Source organism: Dunckerocampus dactyliophorus, chromosome 9 (genome assembly GCF_027744805.1).
Source record: "Dunckerocampus dactyliophorus isolate RoL2022-P2 chromosome 9, RoL_Ddac_1.1, whole genome shotgun sequence".
Classification (NCBI taxonomy): domain Eukaryota; kingdom Metazoa; phylum Chordata; class Actinopteri; order Syngnathiformes; family Syngnathidae; genus Dunckerocampus; species Dunckerocampus dactyliophorus.
In genome coordinates, this window is record NC_072827.1 from 16,443,316 (window position 1) to 16,464,054 (window position 20,739).

Genomic DNA, 20,739 nt, shown 5'->3' on the forward strand with positions numbered 1-20,739 from the left:
GAGCATCTGGAGCACCTTCACTTGGAGGTTTTGGTTTGTTTTGGGATTTTTTGTGTTTTTTGTGGGGTTGTTTTGTTTTTCTGTAATGTCTTCACAGAAGAAAGCTATAAATATGATGGTCATTAACTAGACATGTGGGAAGTCAATAAAAACAAAGATGTGATTGTTGAGAAAGACACGATGCCGCAGAGAGATCAACACAGACACTAACTTTGTGTTTTGCTATGAGTCATTTCTTGAGTTCTATAGCATTTGTCACCTTCTTTACCAAAATGCTGGCACTTGCAGCTTTCTTTGGCTTCATTGTGCGTTATTTTGCAGCCATGATCATGATCAAGAAAAGCAGAGACTTGTTGTGAGAAACACTATTGAATTTAAGAAATAACTCATCGTGTCTTTGTCTCACATTATCAATGAAGGTAAAAGTAACCTTAAATGTTCTTTTATCCCTTTCATTCATAATTTACAGTATATGAATTTATATGCATTTTTTATTATTTTCTGTATGTAAAACTATACATGTACAACTATAAAAATATGTTTTGCGATAACGTTTTTGGCTTTCTGGAACGATTGAACTGGATTTACATTATTTATTATCATTTATTTAAATTTGCGATTTGCAATGACTGCAACGTGTTGGTTATGCGAGGCGTAACCAAGACTTCTTCCTTCAATGCTTCCAATTTCCAGGGCGAAAGTCATCAATCGGCAAATCATGGAGTGTATCACACTGGATAACCGGCCCTTTCCTATTGTGCAAGAAGCCGGATTCACCAAACTTGTCGGATTCACCAACCTTATGGAGTTCTCCGAGCCACGCTTTGCCCAATCCCAAGTATTTCTCAGATGTTTGCTTACAGTTGGACAAAGTTTTTACAGTCACGTCGAGAAACTAATTACTGATGCTGTATTCATTAGCTTCACAACAAATATGTGTTAATTTCACGACAGGAGATTTGTGATGTTACACACCCTATCGGTTGATATCGGAATCGGAAAGTGAGGGTTGGACAATATCGGCATTTCGGATATCGGCAAAAAAGCCAATATCGGACATCCCTTGTCCATACTTTAAGTATCTAAACTAGGTGACATGTTATCTTATAACATAAAGACAATGGCACAATCATGCTATTCATTTTTTTTGTAAGCTGATGAAATGTGTGCCATATAAAATCTCTCCTTGGCACCACATTAGGTAGAGGTGACTCTGTAATTCTGTTAGCTACTGGATCCTTGAATATCCCTAACGATCAATAAGTATCTACAATTTGACACTGCAACAAAATTATTCAATTTACGCTACTTAATATGGGGAAAATTGGTTGAAATATGAAAAAAATAGGGGTTGACCAGAGCAACCACTGTTAAATAGACCTGAAGAATGAATGCAAAAAGCACAGCAACAGCTATGATTATAATTAATGCACTTGTAAACACAAGACATAAGAAAACATTTTATTTTACCTCGTTGGGTCTTTGGTCTCAGAAAGGATTTCCAGCAGCTCCTCATTTGAAAGAAAGAAAAAGCGTGGAAAATAGAGACGCTTCTTCTCCAGGTAGTTATTAAGTCCTTTGAGGATAATCTCCAGATGCTCATTGGACTTCTTTTGCCGCTCGAGCATGTTATTGATTGTTATGACCACCAACACATGTTTGTCCTGCCGAAGACAGAATGGTGTTGAAATTGTGTAAACAGCGTAGCATGTATTCAGCGAACAAAACTATGGATGATAAACAGAAGCAAATAAGAGTGTTCTCATCACTTCCGATTGAACAGACACATGCAGATGCATGTTGACCCTCTATCCCAGAGGTCGGCAACCCATGGCTCCGGGGCCGCATGCAGCTCTTCAGCCCCCTTGCTGTGGCTCCCTTCTCAATGCTCGAAAATTTTTAATGCACATTAAATATGAAATAAATATAAAATTAAATATAAAATGCACATTTTTTAAAAGAGTTAAATATAACCGACTTCCTGTAAGACGCTGAATACATCAGGGCTGAGTTCTGACTTGTGATTGGATGAGCACAAGGGAGATAGATACTTTCTTAATCTCCAAAGGACGTGACAGAGATGTCTCACTCCCATTTCTTTCTTTTTTTTTTGTTTGTTTACATTTTGCAACAGTGCAAAGTGTAAATTCTTTCAATTGTTCAACTGGTCTCAAAGTTTTGATCAGAAATTGTGTATTTACTTGTGTATTTATCAGGTATATTTACTGATTAATAATTTTTGACACAAGAATACATGAGCCTGACTATGACAAGGTGACTTTTCACCACAATAAAGTAAAACTGTACTCACAAGCCCAGCCAAAGCACAATAACATAAGAGCCATTACTTTTATCTACTAATGGGGTTTGATAAACTAATATTCCAGCTCCAGGTTTAACCATGTGATTTTTTTTTTTCCACGTTGCCAAGTGGACAATGGAATAAAGGGGCTATTTCAATACGCAATTTGTCAGCGAAAAGCTATTTGTGAGAATATGGATAACGGATAACAATGCATGTGTTATGTATGATATGGTAATAATGGGGCACAGAAACTGTCCTCCAGCTGATATAGCAGGTATGCAATCTCTGTGTTAAAAACACAAAGAGTATTTTTCATTGCCTCAAACTGACGTATTACATCACACAGCCATCACATTCTGTGGAATAATGGCCATGTGTGAGCTAAGTGAGCTATTTTTCACTGTCTCTTATTGTAAATTCCCATCACTGGGTTTTGACTATGGTCTTTTTGTTGATTTCTTTTATAAAAGGTGACAGTTAATATATGGAACTGGTGAGGAGCGATCACATTCGGCTTGCCAGCGTGCAGGTGCTTGTGTGTTTGTGTCACGTCTACTGACCACGTTGTTATGGGAACTCTTTGAGGATGCCAGTAGGCCTGAAACCGTTTTTATTTCTAATCATCTACACAGTTTTGTTCCTTTTCTCCATTATCCTCTGTTCCGGGGGTCACCAACACAGTGCGCGCGGGCACCATGTATCCCCCCCACGACGACATGAGGCGCCCGCAGGCCTGCTTTTCATTCAGGTTTTCAGTTAATAATGTGAGAACACTAGAAAGAAAAGTATTGTGAAACATAAAATGTGAGTTGTGGATACCAGCATTTTGTGAATGTTTTGGTGAAACAAGCATATTTGATTTGTTTGGGTTGAAAAAAGGTATGAAAATCATTTCTACAAAAATGAGTAGCTCGTGGCCATTTTCATTTTCTAAAAGTAGCTCTCACAAGAAAAAATGTTGGTGACCCCTGCTCTGTTCCATACTATTTTGTTTGTCTGTTGCATAATGTTAAAATAAAAAAAGTATCAATATTTAATAAATGCTAAAACATCATGTTAAATACATTTTTCGACTTCTGTCATTTGTTTTGTTTCGGCAGCATAACACAAAAACCCTTGATTTTGGTTCAGATACTAACTGAATACAGTCGTACTAATTTCTTACCAGAGCTACTTGTTTCATGATGTCCTTCCAGGTTTTGTCAACATTTGTAAAACGCCTTCCTTCGTCAGGCATCTGAGCCATGATGTCTGGTGAGCTGAAGATGGGCTCCAAGTAAAGCCATGTGGCTTGTACCTTTAACCATTCATCCAGGATCTCTTGGAGAAGCAGCAACGTGCCCTCCCATTCACTGCAATTGAAATCTTAGTGGTTAGAGATGAAAGGGGAAAATGCTTTCCATTTTGTCAGAGGATAAAAAACATGCTGACAGACCTTTGATTGACCTCATCTACGACTGTTGTCTCACCCCAAAGTACAAGAAACATGCCATAAGTTCTCTTTTCTCTTACCGTATCTCCACCTCGAAAGGCTTAATGAAAGGAGAGCCCTTCATGGTTTGCGTTTTTACAATGTGATCATCCAGCAGCATCTGCACTTCATCCACAGACGACAAGATGCTCGTGCCTGTCTCTCGATACGGCAGAAGTTTGAACACTATATCGCTCCATTCAGTGGTCATTTTCTCCAAAGCCTTTTCCAGCGAATACTCTTTGCTGGCTGCCTCACTGATGCCTTCAAATTGTGTCAAGTGCTCTTCCATGTTCATCGACAGAAAGTTGGACATACAAGCCTCCTCATCGCCTGCGTGTAAGGACCTGCCAGCTATGGCACTCAAAGCCTCCCAATGGCGATCACGCAGACCTGGATTACAAAGTACCTGTTGAAGGATAGAAATATTGATATAAATTCAGAATTTGAAGGTATTTACATAATCATATACATTTATATTCTGAACTGAGTAGCTCACCTGCACCATTGGGACATCCTTTCTGAAATCTTCCACCTTTTCCTTCATCACAATGGCGAGACCCAGAGCGTTGGGCACATCAGTGAAGCCTTTCTCCAGTTTATACAGAGCGCGCCAATAATTCCCCACATCCCCTTCTATCTGCAAGGGCAGATAGAAACATTAAAAAGAAAAACGTGCCATTGGTTATGTAAATCATAGAAACAAATGTGCTTTAAAAGGAACATTGTTGATTGCTACCACATTACAAAAACTGGAAATCTAAGATGTAATATCTAAAATCAAGGTCAAAGTACTGACAAAAAAATTGCAGATGTAGCTTGATTTCAGATGTTTTACTTAGATTTGCACTTTTTGTAGTGCAGCTTTAGATCAGGCACAGCTACTAGATACAGTAGATATAAATGTGCTACCTTGTCTGGGTTTACTCCAGAGAGTGGACCATAGAGCCACTGCTCATGGTTTGTTTGGAATTCATGGGCTGTCTCATACAGACGCAGGAAGGGCGTGAGCTTGTCCTGGACCTTTTTTCGCAGCGGGTACTGAGAGGCAGGCCAGTTAAATGCTTCTTCTTCGAGATTGAATTCATTTATCTTTTCAAAAGATTGAAAAGCGTTGGGTGGGAAACATGATTTGAGAATACACAAGGAAAGAAGCAAAAATTACAAGACTGTACATGGCTTTCATTGTAGGATTGGTTATAAGGCTGGTGGTGAGCTAATTGTAAGGTTCAAGTTTAACATATGACATCAGCACATGTGGTGACACATCTTCAAATACATCATATTCATGTATTCTACTGCAAATAACGTGCCACAACACACTTTCTCACAGTCAATATAGTCAATATTTGTTTTGTTTTTTTCTTAATGAGTAAAAATGAGGCATGTTATAGTTTTGTGCCAAAGCATGCTATATTACCCTTTCTATGGCAGTCTCCAGTTTGCTATTGAGGGCCTGGGCTTTCTTCAAGTACTTGCTGAGATCTTCCAGATCACCAAATGAAGTAAACTCCTCCACTTGTACACTGTAGGTGTCGAGTTCTTCCTCAAAAAGCTCTCTGAACAACTGAAATGTGTGAACCAACATGCAGAAAACTTCACTAATGCTTTTAGACCTTCTTTCATTTTGCACTACGTATTGTTCAGTTAATGGCTCAACAGACAAAAAGTAAGGAGGAAAAAAAAACCTTGAGACTGTTTTGATATTGTGTTGTCTTTTCAGAAACAATCTGCTGGTGATCCTCGAAGATGGATGGCAAACGCCTAAGCCACTGAATGGTCTTTTTGTTGAGCTCCATGTCCGATGGCGAGAGGGAGACAAAGTCTATTAGGGAACACAACTGCATGTTGGAGTTGGACAACCTCTGCTCCAACTGAGGAAGATGAGTGGTCTTCACCTTATTGACAAAGGCCTGGATGAGAATTAAAATATTTGTGAGTGTAATGGACAAATAAACCATACAGTTGCTACTGCATACACATGACCATTACTGTAATGGTGACTGCAGTTGAGGTAGAGGAGTGTTAATCTAATCGCTTAACCAGATTTTAGTACTTGGGACTTTTTATTTTTGTCAAATATTCATTTTTCTTTTTTACTGCTGATCTGCTTCAGGGTCATGGGAAAGCTGGAGCATATTCATTCGAGCAGGTTTCATCGGTTTGTGCTCAAAGACTAGCTAGAACAAAAGTTCCCCATCAAACTGTATATAAAATGTCACTGATTTTACAATAACAAACGTTCTATTCATCTCGGGGTCTGAGAAGCTCAGGGAGTGGTCTCCTGGGGTTGACCACAGCCAGGACTAAACACGGTGAGGCTGTGTTTCAGTTTTATGGTGCCAAAATCTGTAAGTCTTCCAAAAGATGTGCAACAATCCTCAACTTTGGCAATGTTCAAATCCATGCTGAAAACACTTCTATTCAACTGTGCCTATGACAAATGAAAGTATTTTATCTGCACTCTTCAATTTTAGTTAATTTTTTTGTTCCTGGAATGATTTATGCAATTTTATGTAATGATTTTAGAATGATTGTTTTATGGAATTACTTTATGAAGTGATTGTACCCTTCCTTTTCTGTAAAGCACTTTGAATTACCATGTGTAGTAACTGTGCTCCATAAATAAACTTGCCATGCCTATCAGCAATTTATTAGCAATGACATGTCTGGTTTCAGGACAGTAGAGAACTTTCCAGTCTACCTGACAACATGTGTGGTTCAGTGCGGATACCTTCAACTCCATCAATGAATGTGTGTCAGGTGGCGTGCTCAGTGCTCTCTCGGCAATCTTCTCAAATTCATCACATAGCCTTTGAAATGGAGAGATTGTAGTCAGTCACACATAAGGATATGATTAATCCACAGCTTGGAGCTACTGGAAAATGTGCAACTGGGATTAAGGCCAAAATAGTATTGACCTCAAAATCAAACAGCAAAGCTGCATTGTTGTGTTGAGAAATAAAAGTCTGGGTGAAGAATGTTGATATTCAGACCTATGCATCCAGTTTACTAACATCTTATATGTCAGCTCTTTTACGACTTTCATCTCATTTTTTCCAGAAACCATTCATTTTTGCAATTTTGAAATCAACTAACGTTGCATTGATTTCCTGGTGGCCCTGGAGCATCCGGGAAACCAGTTTTTGCTGTAGCTCTTGAGCACGCTTGACGAGAGACTGAATGAGCTTGCGGGACTGCACTTCAAACATGCCGAGACGTACCACCTAAACGCCAAAGTATGAGTTAGTACCACATTTTGACAGTGTGTTTTGATTTTTACCGAGACGCATTCGATGTTATAATTCCATACCTTAGGTGATGTGTACCGGATCTGGTCAATCAACTTCTGGTATTTGATCACCTCGTTCATGAGTTCCTGAAAGGTGTGTTCCTCACTAAGGAAACGCTCCATGTCTTCCTCTGCCTCTTTGTTTATCAAAGTGGCATATTTATCATACTCGTGGATATACTCTGTTGGTCTCACATACTCAGCATGGATCACTCTGCGAACCTCTTCCTCCTGGGCTTTCTGGATCTCTGGCAGGATTACTGGTTTAAGGGTCTCCCCATGGCTACTTGACTGGGAGAACAAGAAAAGAATAACAGAAATATATTTGCCTTTCAGTGGTTGAAATAGAATGGCAGCAGCTCTGTCCGTAAGGACAGTTGCAGGTTAAAGTCCTTCTGAAGATGACAACTAGGGTTTGGCATCGTTTGAATTTGAATGAGTTTGGTTCCGATTCCGATTCAGGTCCCTTGTTTCGATTCCGGGTCATGACGATAATCGATTCCAATTCTTTTAACAGGCAGCCAGCATAAAAGTTTGCATGGTTTAAATGAGGGCGCTAACCAGAGTTTTTTGGATGAAACGTCATCATTTTTTTAGTTATTATTATTTAACTTTACTATGAATTTCTCACAGGGCTATTTTCAACTAGCACATAAATATCAAACCATTGAACTTGAATATAAATGTTATGAAGTTTCTTTCCACACCAGTACAAGTGTGGAGGGAGGAAAAGGAGCCTCCAGCAGCCCGGGAATGGTGCCTAGTGGCCGGCCAGAGAGCAGAGGTGTTCCACCTGGAACACGTCCAGTGATGCTCCAGGGGAGGCAGAGAAGTCTAACGGGGAACTTCATGCAACGTGGAAATGGTGCATGGAGCCCGCCCAAAACAGCAAGGTGTTCTGCCTGACACATGCCCAGAGAGGCTCCAGGGCAGGCGGGGAGGGTTCAGTGGGGAAATGGGCCTCCAAAATAATGTGCCTGGAGTGCAGTTAGAATGGCAGCTATTTCTTCCGGTCGAGGGACTGGGCAACAAAACGAGGAATCAAAATTTTTAAAAATTGTATGATCGAGGCTTGATGCCCAACCCTAATGATAATTTACAAAAATGTGGTCTGCTTGCTGAGCATTGACAATGTTGCACAGGCACAGGAAGAAAAAACATTTTTCTAGGGTGCCACCCTGTGGCATAGTCACTCTGTAATAGAGAAACAGTTGATATTCTGATTCTGTAACAAACTCGCCTTCAACCTCCTAGCTCACAAATACTGTACTTTACTTACCCAGTCTGGGTAGAGTTTGGTTTCCACGCGTGGTAACATGCTAACAGACCTGAGCATGAACTCATAGATATTAAGGAGAATGTCCTCATATGATTTGACATCTGGCTCAATGGTAACATCTTTGTCCCCCAAGATCAGATGCAGGATGAAGCCCGGGTGCTCGCAGGTCTGCTCTGACTGTTGAGATACGGAGAAACTCAAAACAATGCAAGAGTGTAGCCTGCTGAAAGACAAAACCCCGTGATATTGTTTAAGATGTTGTCCTTACCAGGTTCGGACAAAGTAATCTTGTATAGTCTGCCATCGAGTCTAGCACGAGGTCCTGCAGCTGGGTGGTCATTAGTGTAGCAGCACAATTGTAGAAAGACTGCAGCTTGTCCATGTTGCTTTGGGCAGGCATCAGTTTACGTCGATTCCCATGGTAGTATATGTTGTGCACTTCAGGAAGCCACCTACGCCAGCAAAAATTACATCTATTTAACACCTTTGAGACCAGGTGTCTCAAACTCTCTGCCCCATTGGCCCCAGACTTGTAAACTCTGACATTTAACTCAAAGTGTATTGTCACAGGCACATCCAGGGTGTTTTATGTTAATATTATACATATATTGCGGCACATCTGAGTCCTACAAGAAATGCTTAAAGGAAGATGCTCTTTAATTGGGCAAGCAATAGCCAACACTGAACTCGCAGCGAACTTGTCACATGATGAAATAAACAGGGGGAACACTTGACAGAACTAGGGATGTCTGATCATGTCAGTGGGCCGATATAGGTAAAAAAATGTGATATCAGTAGATGTCGGCATCAGGTATTTTCCCGATAATGAACACCGATTTTTAATAAATGTTGTCTAGATGGACATTTTAATGTTGATATGCCCAGGATGACACCACCGTTTGTTCACATACAGTGCAAGCCCACCTCCTTTGCGCTTTCCACAGATTCTTGTGTTCCTGTCCGCTCTGACTGTCGTGAAATCAGCTAGCTCTCCATGTTAGCCTCTGAGACGCTAGCTGTTAGCCATTCGTGAGGCATAAATAAGCTTCACTCCCTGAAGGTCTTGAAGTTCTTGCCAGCCTGTCGATCTTGCCAGGTCGTGAATACACGGTTCCCATGATAATAGAAGGTACCGAAGGCTTCAATCTCCACTTCCTTGCTAGCTGCTTGACTTTCATCTGAGCTTAGATACCTCGATACCTCAGTAAACAGGGAATCACACCGATGTGGGACGTCGCTCTCATGGCACGTAAAAATGTGCTTGAATAAACAAACAGAGCTGCTTGAAAGGCAGGCACTCGTGGCGGCGGTGTTAATTCCATGACAGGAGATATGTGATGTTACACATATCGGTATCGGTTGATGTCTGTATTGGAAATCGAGAGTTGGGCAATATCTGCATGTCGGATATCGGCAGAAAACCCAATATCGGACCTCCCTAGACAGAACACTTTTTAATACTTTAAAACCTTCTTTTTTGGATTACTCGATGCGGCACGGCCCCACCCAGACTCTACCTCCAGCGGCCCCCAGGTAAGGTAACAGTTTGAGACCCCTGTATGATCAAAAACTGAATTGAAGTATCTTAGAAATCAAACAGTGACTTTACACAGTGAAGAATATGTTACTTAAAGTTAATAACTGATATTTTATGAAATGATTTTCTTTATTTACCTAATTTCCCATGTGAAAAATGATTTGGATTACTGACACCGAGTGACCAATGTAGAATACTACATTCACAATTTAAATGCGTCTTCTTGATGGTATGTTTGGCTCACTTGTTCAGAAGGACTCCTCTGACGTTGCCAATCTGACCATTACAATTTTGCTGAAATGCGGACAATTCCATGGACTCTGTTCTTCTTCGGATCTCCGCCGTGTCGATCAGTCGCATCTGTCTGAAAGAGGAGGTGTAACATGGCATACCATGTTAGTTTCAACGACATGCAATTGCCAAATATTTCAGATGCGATTGTACAAATACGCTGACTTTAAAGGAAAGGTCCAATTCAAGTAATAAGCGCATACATACTTGTAAGAAACGTGCCACAGGTTGAGCACTTGCTGCATGGTAGGGTTAAAAGAGTGGAGCCAGTTGTTCATCCTCTTTTGCGCATACACGAAGGAGTCTTTCCATGCTTTTGGCACCCTCACCAATCTGACAATTGGAGATGAAAAAATAATTGAAAAAACATATTTCCCCCTTGTCAAATTGGACTATTTCATTCTCAATCATTTAAAATGTAGGCAATACAAATGTACTCAAGCCTGTGAGGAGGAAGGTCTTTCTCTGGGTCCTCATCTATTTCTACTGGATCACTGAATGTATATTTCACTGCAATCACAAAGTATAGATTAGATTACACACAGCACAGTGGACATCTTGATAAAACCTTGGCCAGATTTTCTAATGTAGGCAGCACATATGCCTCATTGCCAGGAGGTTTGAATATGAGCTGAGAACTCTCTGTGCAGCTTGGTTCTATCCCACAAGGCTCCCTATATCCAACATCGCCCCTCCATCCAGCGAGTACTCCTCACTTCCAGGAGGCAAAAGGCCAAAGCATCCCTCATCTGCCAATCAACATGAACATTTTCAACCTATCCACTGCCCGACTTCCATCCACAGTACAGGCTGAAAGTTTGGACACACCTCCTTTTCTTTATTTTCATGAATATTAACTTTGTAGACTCTCAAAACTCTGAACAAACGTGGAATTATGTACTAACAAAAAAATGTGAAATAACTCTAAATATGTCTTATATTTTAGATTCCTCAAAGTAGCCACCCTTTCCTTTTTTGATAGCGCTGCAAACCTTTGGGTGTTCACCCAATGAGCTTCATGAGGTAGTCACCTGAAATTGTTTTCACTTCTCAGGTGTGCCTTGTCAGGGTTCCTTAGTGGAATTTCTTGCCTTATTAATGGGGTTCGGGACCATCAGTTGTGTTGTGTGTTGTTAAGTTTGAGCATTTTTTGTTGCTTGATCTTTTTGGTCTTTTTGCAAGAAGCAGCTGATTGGCCCCACCCCTTTTTTGGAGCCTATAAATGGGTGCAGGTGTGCTCTCAGTCTGTCTGACTCTGGCTCTCGCATTACACCTTCCACGCTGCGTGCTGCCTCTGTTTGTGGCAGACTTGGTTCCATCTCGGCATGCTCCAGGGCCACTCAGCTGCGTCTTGCTTGCTGCTGGCTTAATAGCGACCAGCAGGCTGGTTTTTGTGTTTTTCTATTAGTATCTTTTAGTTCTTGTTTGTTTAGGGATTTAGTTGTCTTTTTCCTTGTTTAGGGGTAGCGGTGAGGCGCCAGGACGACAGCCCTGTACAGAGTTGACCTGTTTACCTCACCGTCCTTTTGTTTGTTTGGGCCGGCGCATCAGGACTTTTTCTTTGGGCACGGGAGAGGGTTTTTTTTTGTCTTTTTTCTAAGTTTATACATTAATACACTTAAGTGACTTGCTCTTCCTGTCTCCTCTTTAAATATGTTGTGTTCCTTCGGGTCGTAACGTGTGTGTCCAAACTTTTGGCCTGTAATGTAGACCAAGGGTGTCCAAAATTTTCCCACCAGGGGAAGCATACAGAAAAATCTAAAGAATGCCAGTTGCCACTTTGATATTCTTTTATTTTATAAAAAGGCTAAACATTTTTTTAAATGTTTAATGCTAAAGGTTTGTTAGTCATTGTTATTAACATTTAACCTTTTTCTTTACATTGTGCCTTTTTACCCATTTTTGCTGGGGTTTTTTTGTGTTTAATTTTATTTCTACAACATGCTGCGGGCCGATAAGTTACGGGCTGCACTTTGGACACCTTTTGATCTACACAACCTGTTTGGAAGAACCCACCACCAGCTGACATCTCCATCCAATCATCTTGGAAAAATGAATGGGAGTCCAAGGACATCTCAAATATGTGGTGTCAAGATATCTGGGGTCCAAACTATGGTTAAACTTAACATATTTTGGAGTAGTCTTTTATTGTGGCCACCTTAAGGCACACCTGTGCAATGAGGCACAATAAAGCACACCTGTGCGGTCTGATCATCTTGATATGCCACAGCTGTGGTGGCATATAATGTAATCAGTACTGTCAAGAGATTAAAATAACAGATTAATTATAATTTGTAATCTATTGACCTAATGTTTTAATCTCACCTATAAATTTCTGAGAAACGTCCTCACGTTTAGGTATTTTCATTTAAATTCATTACATTATTGTAGTGAACCAAATTTTCCTACTTACCGTTCCTCACCTTGCCCTCCCATGTGATTTAAAAAAAAAAAAACACTAAATATAAGTAATTAATTAATGCTAAATATGATATGGTATAATAAAATAAATATAAAATACATATTATAATATATATATATATATATATTTTACTGTCAGTTTGTTGATTTCAAATACATCAGACGACAGTTATTAAAGCTCATCACTTTAAGAGGGACTGAATAATTACAGATTGCAGTCTTGATGCTGAGCAAGTAGTCCTCCTTTATTTCATCAAGTAGCAGGTCCAGCGTTTGGTTCTGGTTCTTCAAGTGACCGGGGACCTTGCCCACAATATTCTTCACCCAGGAGTCTTGCAGAGGAGTTAGATGCTCCAGGTTGATGCCATTTTGGATATATTGGTAGTATTTCTGACAGGAAGGTATAAATAACCTGTTGTTAGAACAATTCATGCCTGAAGTAGATTTTATTATTTGGAAGGCTGCAACCAAGACCTTACATATTTTTTGAATGTAAAAAATGTGACCGTTTTAACCTGTACTGATAAGAAAATACGATATACAGTATATAAGTGTAAGGCATCCATTTAAACTTTGATCAGATTTACTGTCAGAAAAGCAGATGTAGATAATTGGGTGCACTTAAACAATATTTGATGATCTACTGTATAAAAAAGTAGTATATTGGAATGTCACCTTTTCAAAGTCACTCTTCAATAAGCTGTCATCCTCTTCCTGGTGCTGTTGGCTAAAAAAAAAAGTTCAAGTTTGGTAATGTATAAAGTTTTGTGCAAAAACGGTCAAAGATATTCATTATGACCAGAAAATGTTCAATGTTCTTCAAGTGGTTAGTTGTGCATGGCTTTCTTGAGCTGCTGTGAAGGTAATATTTATGTAGATGGGGATAAATAGCTATGGTCAACATACAGTACATACAATGAATAAGAAATATTAACAGGTGAAATAAAAGTTGCAACATACCATATGAATTTGACAAGACTTTTTCTGAGACTCCTGCGTTTTTTAATCGGGAGCATGCGCTCGCTGGTTGAGGGTTTGGGAATGACAGTCGGAGAGCTTCCCAGATTTGACACGGTCTCGACCGCTCCATCTGCAACATACACAAATGATTGTGTTCAGTCATAACCATAATTTACTGTAAAACACAATTTCAATTTAAAACATGCTTTGTCATGCTGCATACCAACTTTTCAACGTAGATTTGATAGGATACACAACTCAGGTATGGGACTGTCATTTCACATGTGACTCACTTTCTCCATCTGTTCCCATAGAGTCCGGCTTGATGTGCAGACATGGTGAAAATGAAGGTCTTGATTCCATCCACGGCTCTTCTTGGTGGATCTTGGAAGTCAAAAATAACATGCAATATGTTTTCCCCCTTTTTTGTCCATTTTAAAACAACACATATTGCATGTAATACTTGTCTGATTTGTTTGGGCTGTTTGACAGGCTGTAAAAGACTGCTTTGTGTTAGCTGTGCTTGATATAAAAGGAAAACTGCATTTTTTATTTTATTTTACTCATTATCCACAATCCTTATGTGAGACATAAACACACGTTTTTCTTGTCTTTGTGTTCTAAAGATATAAAAACAGCTAAAAAAAAAAGGCAGGTAATTAATGTATGTAATGTGACACACCTATTCCATCTAGAAAGCCCGCTATTAAAACACCTCCAACAAGGTTTTATGGTTTCATATACATGCTGTGACCATGTACTAGCAGGCGCATTCATGATAACATATAATACTTACAGTATTTTACCATATTTTTGTAATTTTAAGCATTGCCAGAATGTCCTTACTGGGTGCATTGATTTCACATAGCGCCATAGAAACAAACGCTACACCTAGCCATTTTGCTGTCTACCAAAACATCCTAAAGGAGAATGTCCGGCCATCTGTTCGTGATCTCAAGCTGAAACAAACTTGGTTTTTACAGCAGCACAATGATCCAAAACACACCAGCAAGTCCACCATGGCTTAAGAAAAACAAAATGAAGACTTTGGAGTGGCCTTGTCAAAGTCCTGACCTGAATCCTACTGAGATGCCGTGGCATGACCTTAAAAAGGCGCTTCATGCTCGAAAACCCTCTAATGTGGCTGAATTTCAAATACATTGAATTATAACAATCCTGCAAAGATGAGTAGGCCAAAATTCCTCCACAGCGCTGTAAAAGACTCATTGCAAGTTATTGCAAACGCTTGATTGCACTTGTTGCTGCTAAGGGTGGTCCAACCAGTTATTAGGTTTAGGGAGCAATCATATTTTCACACAGCGCCATGTAGGTTTGGATTTTTTTTCTCCCATAATAATAATTTTTATTTAAAAACTGCATTTTGTGTTCAGTTGTGTTGTCATTGACTAATATTTAAATTGGTTTGATGAGCCGAAACAAGTGTGACAAACATGCATAAAAAAATAAATCAGGAAGGGGGAAAACACTTTTTCACACCCCTGTATACTGTAATCCATCCATCTTCTATGCCACTTATCCTCACTAGGGTCTTGGGGGTATGCTGGAGCCTATCCCAGCAGACTTTGGACAGGTTGCCAGTCAACAAGGGCACGTACTGTATAGATTTAGAACCGCCAACCTAACCTAATATGGAATATGGGAGGAAACCGGAGTACCTGGAGAAAACCCACGCGCACAAGGGGAGAACCTGACAGAGATGCCCAACGGAGATTCGTACCCAACACAAGAGTGAAATCCTTTTTAAAGATGACATCCCTTGGATTGGTTGACATAAGCAGTTGTTGACATAACCAAAGATAGCCACTGCTTGCACATTTGTAAACAATACCAAACCCTTCTTAAATGGGCTCACCGTAATTTTGTACATCCTACCCAAATGTGTTTTTTTTAGTCATTTAAAAGCCAGTCGACCAATCGAAAGTTTGACGGCGAATCTGTTCGTCTAAAGCAGGGGTGCCCATTACGTCGATCGCCTTAGGGGGACTTAGTCATTTTAAAAATAGCTCGCAGGCTAAAAAAGTGTGAGCACCCCTGACCTAGAGAGAAAGATGTGTTTACATCGCTGGCAAAAAAATAAAAATAAAACAAAAAGCAGAGAGCAGGGTGTTTTCCACTGAAGGGCCGCGTACAGAAAATCTGACAGGTGGGGCACTTTACATTTTGTGCATTAAAGATTCTAAAAGCAATCCAGTGTAGGTCAATATATGCTAAGCTATCCGAATAAAACATCTACAATTTAGCTTTGTGTTATAGGTAATCAAGCAAATCAGTGTAATAGCTAATAATATATTGCATTCATAATGAATTGTATGTTTAGATTATACCGAAGGTCAGTAAAAACTGAGCTGCCAGCCGCAAATGGCTGCTGGGCCGCACTTTGGACACCCCTGGCATTGATGTAACCAGTTAATAAGTAGGCAGGTGCAAACAACTATGCTTACCATGGAGAAGACCACACGTCCACAAACATTTTAGAAGTTAAAATTTTTCAAAAAGACATCTGAACAACAAGAGTCACCCGTTAACTAGCAATAATGTAGTGAACCTACATTAAAAGATACGTCATAAGCCGACACATGGTCACGTGAACGCCCCACAGGCAGCGACCGCAACACAAATCTGTGACGCCACAACCACGAAAAGTAAACACTATCGCATTAGAGGCGTTTGAAAAGCCAACACATGTAAAAGTCCACAATTAAACAACAGTTAAAACAACGCGGTCATGTTTGATAGAGCAATTTTTTTCAAAAGGACAAGGACATTGAAATAACTGTACGCCACGAATAACAGTCACACCATTTTTGAAGAATGTCTTATATGACGAAATATTGGGATTAAATCTGAACATTTTCCACACTAACTACAAACGGAGTAGTTGAGTAAATATGGTCTGAACACAAGGAAATTCGCTTCGTATTTTGTAACACAAGTGAACTTGACTCACATGCAGTGGTCTCAGTGGTGAGAATGCAGGAAAATCCCAAAAACTTGCATTCTTCTTCATCTCGAGCAAGTGAACGCCTCCTCTTGTTGAAACTGTTCAAACTGTTGTTATGGTAACAACGTGAGCGCGCGCGCACACTCGCTCGCCAAATACCCCATGTTGGTGATGTTTCTAACTTAGTAGGTTAAACAGTAGATAGCGGAAATATCACTAACTTAAAGTCAAACCAAGACTTATTTTTTTTGTTATAAACATTTTCAATGTCCTTTAAAAACATAATTACTGAATGTGCAAAATGCATTTAAAGCTCATCGCTTTAAGAGGGACTCAATAATTAGATTGCAGTCTTGATGCTGAGCAAGTAGTCCTCCTTTACTTCATCAAGTAGCAGGTCCAGCGTTTGGTTCTGGTTCTTCAAGTGACCGGGAACCTTGCCCACAATATTCTTCACCCAGGAGTCTTGCAAAATGCATCTCAGGGCACATTAAGAAAATGAAGCTAAACTGCATGGAGAGAAATAATGCTATGATGATTAATCATCAAAATTGAACAAAATGAACAAATAGATATGGAAAATTGTCAATATATATATATTGTGGCGCATGTTGGACATAATTCACCCTTAGGAACTTTATGTCAGTCGCAGTTTCACCTGGGCCCTTATGGTTGAGGGACCCTTGTCTTTGCAGTAGGGAGACATGTGCATTTCGCTCTGTCAGGTTGTAAGCTCGAGAGGAGCAGGGAAATAAATGTTGCCAGTTGCTGTTCCAATAACTCCGCCTACGACTCCTTCTTCCTGGCACCACATTGGTGACCCCGACAGTGGACCTGTAGTCTCCGGGACCACGGCGAACACAATGGCGGACAACGCCACACTTAAGTTGCCAGAGTACTGGGAGTCGGCACCTGAAGCGTGGTTTGCGCAGGCCGAGGCGCAGTTCGGTCTTCGCGGCATTGAAGACGACGAGAAGAAGTTCTGGCATGTCGTTACGGCGCTAAACAGCAGGACCGCGTCCCAGGTGGTCCGCTTCATCACCTCGCCGCCGGCCCGGGATAAATTCGGCGCGCTGAAGGGACACCTACTCAGAGTGCACAGCCTGTCCCGGCGTGAGCGGGCCCGTCGGCTACTGGACATTAGCGGCCTTGGCGGACGCTCACCGACTCAACTAATGGACCATATGCTGAACCTCTTGGGCGACGAGGAGCCGGGTTCGCTCTTCAGAGAGCTGTTCCTGCGACAACTCCCCGTGCAAGTGCGCACCGCCCTCGGCAACTCCGACGTCTCGGACCCGCGCGCTCTCGCAGAGGAGGCAGAAGCCTATTTTACTGCGACCCCTCATACGGCGCACGAGCAAGTGGCGCCGGTGCAAGCACCTTCCGAGTACCTGGCCCCTGCGCGCGAGATGCGCGCATCAGCCGACCAGCGGGGGAGTCGACGGGAGCGCGACCATCGAGAAGGCTGGTGTTTTTACCACGCCCGCTTCGGGGCCAAGGCGAGGGCATGCCGGCCGCCATGCACTTACTCAGCGGCGGGAAACGCCGGTGCCCGCCCCCTGTAGTGGCCGGGGTGGCGGGCACTCCCAACCAGCTGCTTTTTGTGGTGGATTCTCTCTCCGGTCGCAAGTTTCTGTGCGACACCGGCGCGCAGAGGAGCGTGATACCGGCAGCGGCTGGGGAGCAGGCTGATGCTTCACCCGGTCCAGCACTCCGTTCAGCGGATGATACGCCTATACGGACGTATGGATTAAAGACTTTGGATTTGCGTTTTGGCAGTCAACGGTTCGTGTGGGAGTTTGTCGTCGCGGACGTCGCCTTTCCCCTCCTTGGGGCGGACTTCCTTTGTGCGCACAACCTGCTGGTGGACGTTGTTAATGGACGCTTGGTGGACGCTCGGACATTCCTTTCCATTCCCGGGGTCAGGGGTGCGGCCGGACTTATTTGCCTTTCCAACTCGCTCGCGGAGGACAATGTGTTTTGCCGGTTGTTACGTGAGTACCCAGACCTCACCCGCCCTACCTTCTCCGCCGTCTCCGCTAAACACGGTGTCGTTCACCGCATTGTCACTTCTGGCGCACCAGTGCATGCCCGCGCGCGTCGCCTCGATCCGGCTAAACTGTCTGTGGCTCGGGCCGAGTTCGAGAACATGGAGCGGCTGGGGATTGTTAGACGCTCCAGCAGCCCCTGGTTGTCTCCGCTACACATTGTGCCCAAGCACGACGGAGGGTGGAGGCCGTGCGGGGATTATCGTCGTCTTAACGACGTCACCACACCCGACCGATACCCTGTGCCTCACGTGCAGGACTTTTCGGCGCACCTCGCCGGTTGCGTCGTGTTCTCCAAGATCGACCTGGTGCGCGGCTATCATCAAGTGCCTGTTCACCCCACCGATGTTCCCAAAACGGCCGTCATTACGCCATTCGGACTTTTTGAGTTTTTGAGGATGCCGTTCGGGTTGAAAAACGCTGCGCAGTCTTTCCAGCGGTTAATGGACTCAGTTCTACGGGACATGCCATCCGTGTTCGTCTACCTGGACGACATTCTTGTTGCCAGCGAGGGCGTTCAGGAACACTTACAGCATCTGAGGGACTTGTTTGAGAGACTGAACGCCCACGGTCTTATCGTGAACCCCGCGAAGTGTGTTTTTGGGGTCGAGTCTGTACAGTTCCTCGGCCATCTCGTGGACAAAGACGGCGTGGTTCCACTCCCCTCCAAAGTAGAGGCCGTCACCGGTTTCGCACGTCCACGGTTGGCGCGGGGACTCAGGGAATTTTTGGGGATGGTGGCTTACTACCACCGTTTCATACGTCACGCGGCGCACGTCATGCGCCCACTGTACGAAGCACTCAGAGGTACGTCTCCCAGCCAGGTCATTGAATGGTCGGCGGACAGGTTGGCGGCGTTCGAGGCTACCAAAGCTGCACTCGGACAGGCGGCGTTGCTGGCACATCCTCGGCCCGACGCACCCGTGGCCCTCACTGCCGACGCGTCTGATTACGCAGTGGGGGCGGTCCGTGAGCAGTGGGTTGACGGCGCCTGGCAGCCACTTGCCTTTTTTAGTCGCCAATTGGCGCCTCGTGAGCGCAAGTATAGCGCTTTCGATAGAGAGTTATTGGCCCTTTGGTTAGCGGTGCGTCATTTCCGTTTTCTTTTGGAGGGCCGTGACTTCACCGCGTACACGGATCACAAACCCCTCTCGTTCTCGATGTCGCGCACGGCGGAACCGTGGTCTGCGCGGCAACAGCGACAACTTTCGTATATTTCGGAGTTTACCACCGACATCAGACACGTCTCGGGGAAGGCCAACGTAGTGGCTGACTGTCTGTCCAGGGCGATCGCCAGCACGGTCCAGCTTGGTTTGGACTATGCCGCCATGGCACGGGATCAAGAGCATGATGACAGCGTGCGTGCTCTCCGTTCTGCAACCTCTGGCCTTCACGTGCAGCGCGTTCCAGTTGGCGACTCGGGTGCCGTTTTATGGTGCGACGTTTCTTCCGGTGTTGCTCGCCCTTTAGTCCCTGCACGCTGGCGGCGCAAGGTGTTCGATGCGGTACATGGTCTTTCCCACCCGGGTCGTAAACCGTCCGCAAGACTGGTGTCCCAAAAGTTCGTGTGGCGTGGTCTCAAGAAGGACGTGCTGGCGTGGTCCGATTCCTGCGTTGCTTGCCAACGAGCCAAGGTGCAGTGCCACATCAAGATGCCCCTCGAAACCTTTCAGGTACCTGAGCGCCGTTTCGACCACGTCAATATTGACTTGGTTGGGCCGCTGCCCGAGTCACAGGGGTTCACGCATCTGCTCACTATGGTTGATAGGACCACACGTTGGCCCGAGGCCGTTCCACTGTCGTCCACGTCCACGGCGGACATAGCGCGGGCGTTTATTGGTACGTGGGTGGCACGTTTTGGAACACCTTCTGACCTTTCGTCAGACAGAGGCGTGCAGTTTACGTCCGAGCTTTGGGGCGCTGTTGCCGGCAGCTTGGGAGTTAAACTGCACCGCACCACCGCTTATCACCCGCAGGCGAATGGGCTGTGCGAACGTTTTCACCGTTCCATGAAAGCTTCACTTCGTGCGTCTTTATGTGACGGGGACTGGGTAGATCGGCTTCCATGGGTGCTGCTAGGTCTCAGGTGTGCACCCAAGGAAGATCTGCGGGCGTCTTCCGCAGAGTTGGTTTACGGCCAGGTGTTGCGTGTCCCCGCAGATTTTGTGTCTGA

General features: G+C 43.2%; 1 protein-coding gene and 1 long non-coding RNA gene across 2 annotated transcripts in view; both read right to left on the reverse strand.

Moving 5' to 3' along the window:
• The window catches only part of dnah7 (dynein, axonemal, heavy chain 7), an 83,558-nt gene extending 69,946 nt beyond the window's left edge, over window positions 1-13,612 (reverse strand). Inside the window, exons 1-18 of the mRNA XM_054786392.1 lie at window positions 13,557-13,612; window positions 13,272-13,323; window positions 12,806-12,986; window positions 10,613-10,685; window positions 10,383-10,508; window positions 10,129-10,248; window positions 8,616-8,799; window positions 8,348-8,524; window positions 7,090-7,359; window positions 6,876-7,003; window positions 6,511-6,589; window positions 5,465-5,689; window positions 5,197-5,343; window positions 4,689-4,868; window positions 4,276-4,416; window positions 3,818-4,185; window positions 3,471-3,657; window positions 1,471-1,664 (exon numbers count right to left, since the gene is read on the reverse strand). Of these exons, the coding sequence (XP_054642367.1) occupies window positions 1,471-1,664; window positions 3,471-3,657; window positions 3,818-4,185; window positions 4,276-4,416; window positions 4,689-4,868; window positions 5,197-5,343; window positions 5,465-5,689; window positions 6,511-6,589; window positions 6,876-7,003; window positions 7,090-7,359; window positions 8,348-8,524; window positions 8,616-8,799; window positions 10,129-10,248; window positions 10,383-10,508; window positions 10,613-10,685; window positions 12,806-12,986; window positions 13,272-13,323; window positions 13,557-13,612 (2,888 nt within the window). The remainder of the gene's footprint in view (window positions 1-1,470; window positions 1,665-3,470; window positions 3,658-3,817; window positions 4,186-4,275; window positions 4,417-4,688; window positions 4,869-5,196; window positions 5,344-5,464; window positions 5,690-6,510; window positions 6,590-6,875; window positions 7,004-7,089; window positions 7,360-8,347; window positions 8,525-8,615; window positions 8,800-10,128; window positions 10,249-10,382; window positions 10,509-10,612; window positions 10,686-12,805; window positions 12,987-13,271; window positions 13,324-13,556) is intronic.
• Window positions 13,613-13,618: 6 nt separating this feature from the next.
• LOC129187531 (uncharacterized) lies at window positions 13,619-16,618 on the reverse strand. Its single transcript, XR_008572432.1, has 3 exons — window positions 16,525-16,618; window positions 13,850-13,940; window positions 13,619-13,686 (listed from the first exon to the last, which is right to left on the reverse strand). It is a non-coding gene; the product is annotated as an uncharacterized LOC129187531 (long non-coding RNA).
• Between the last annotated feature and the right edge of the window lie 4,121 nt (window positions 16,619-20,739).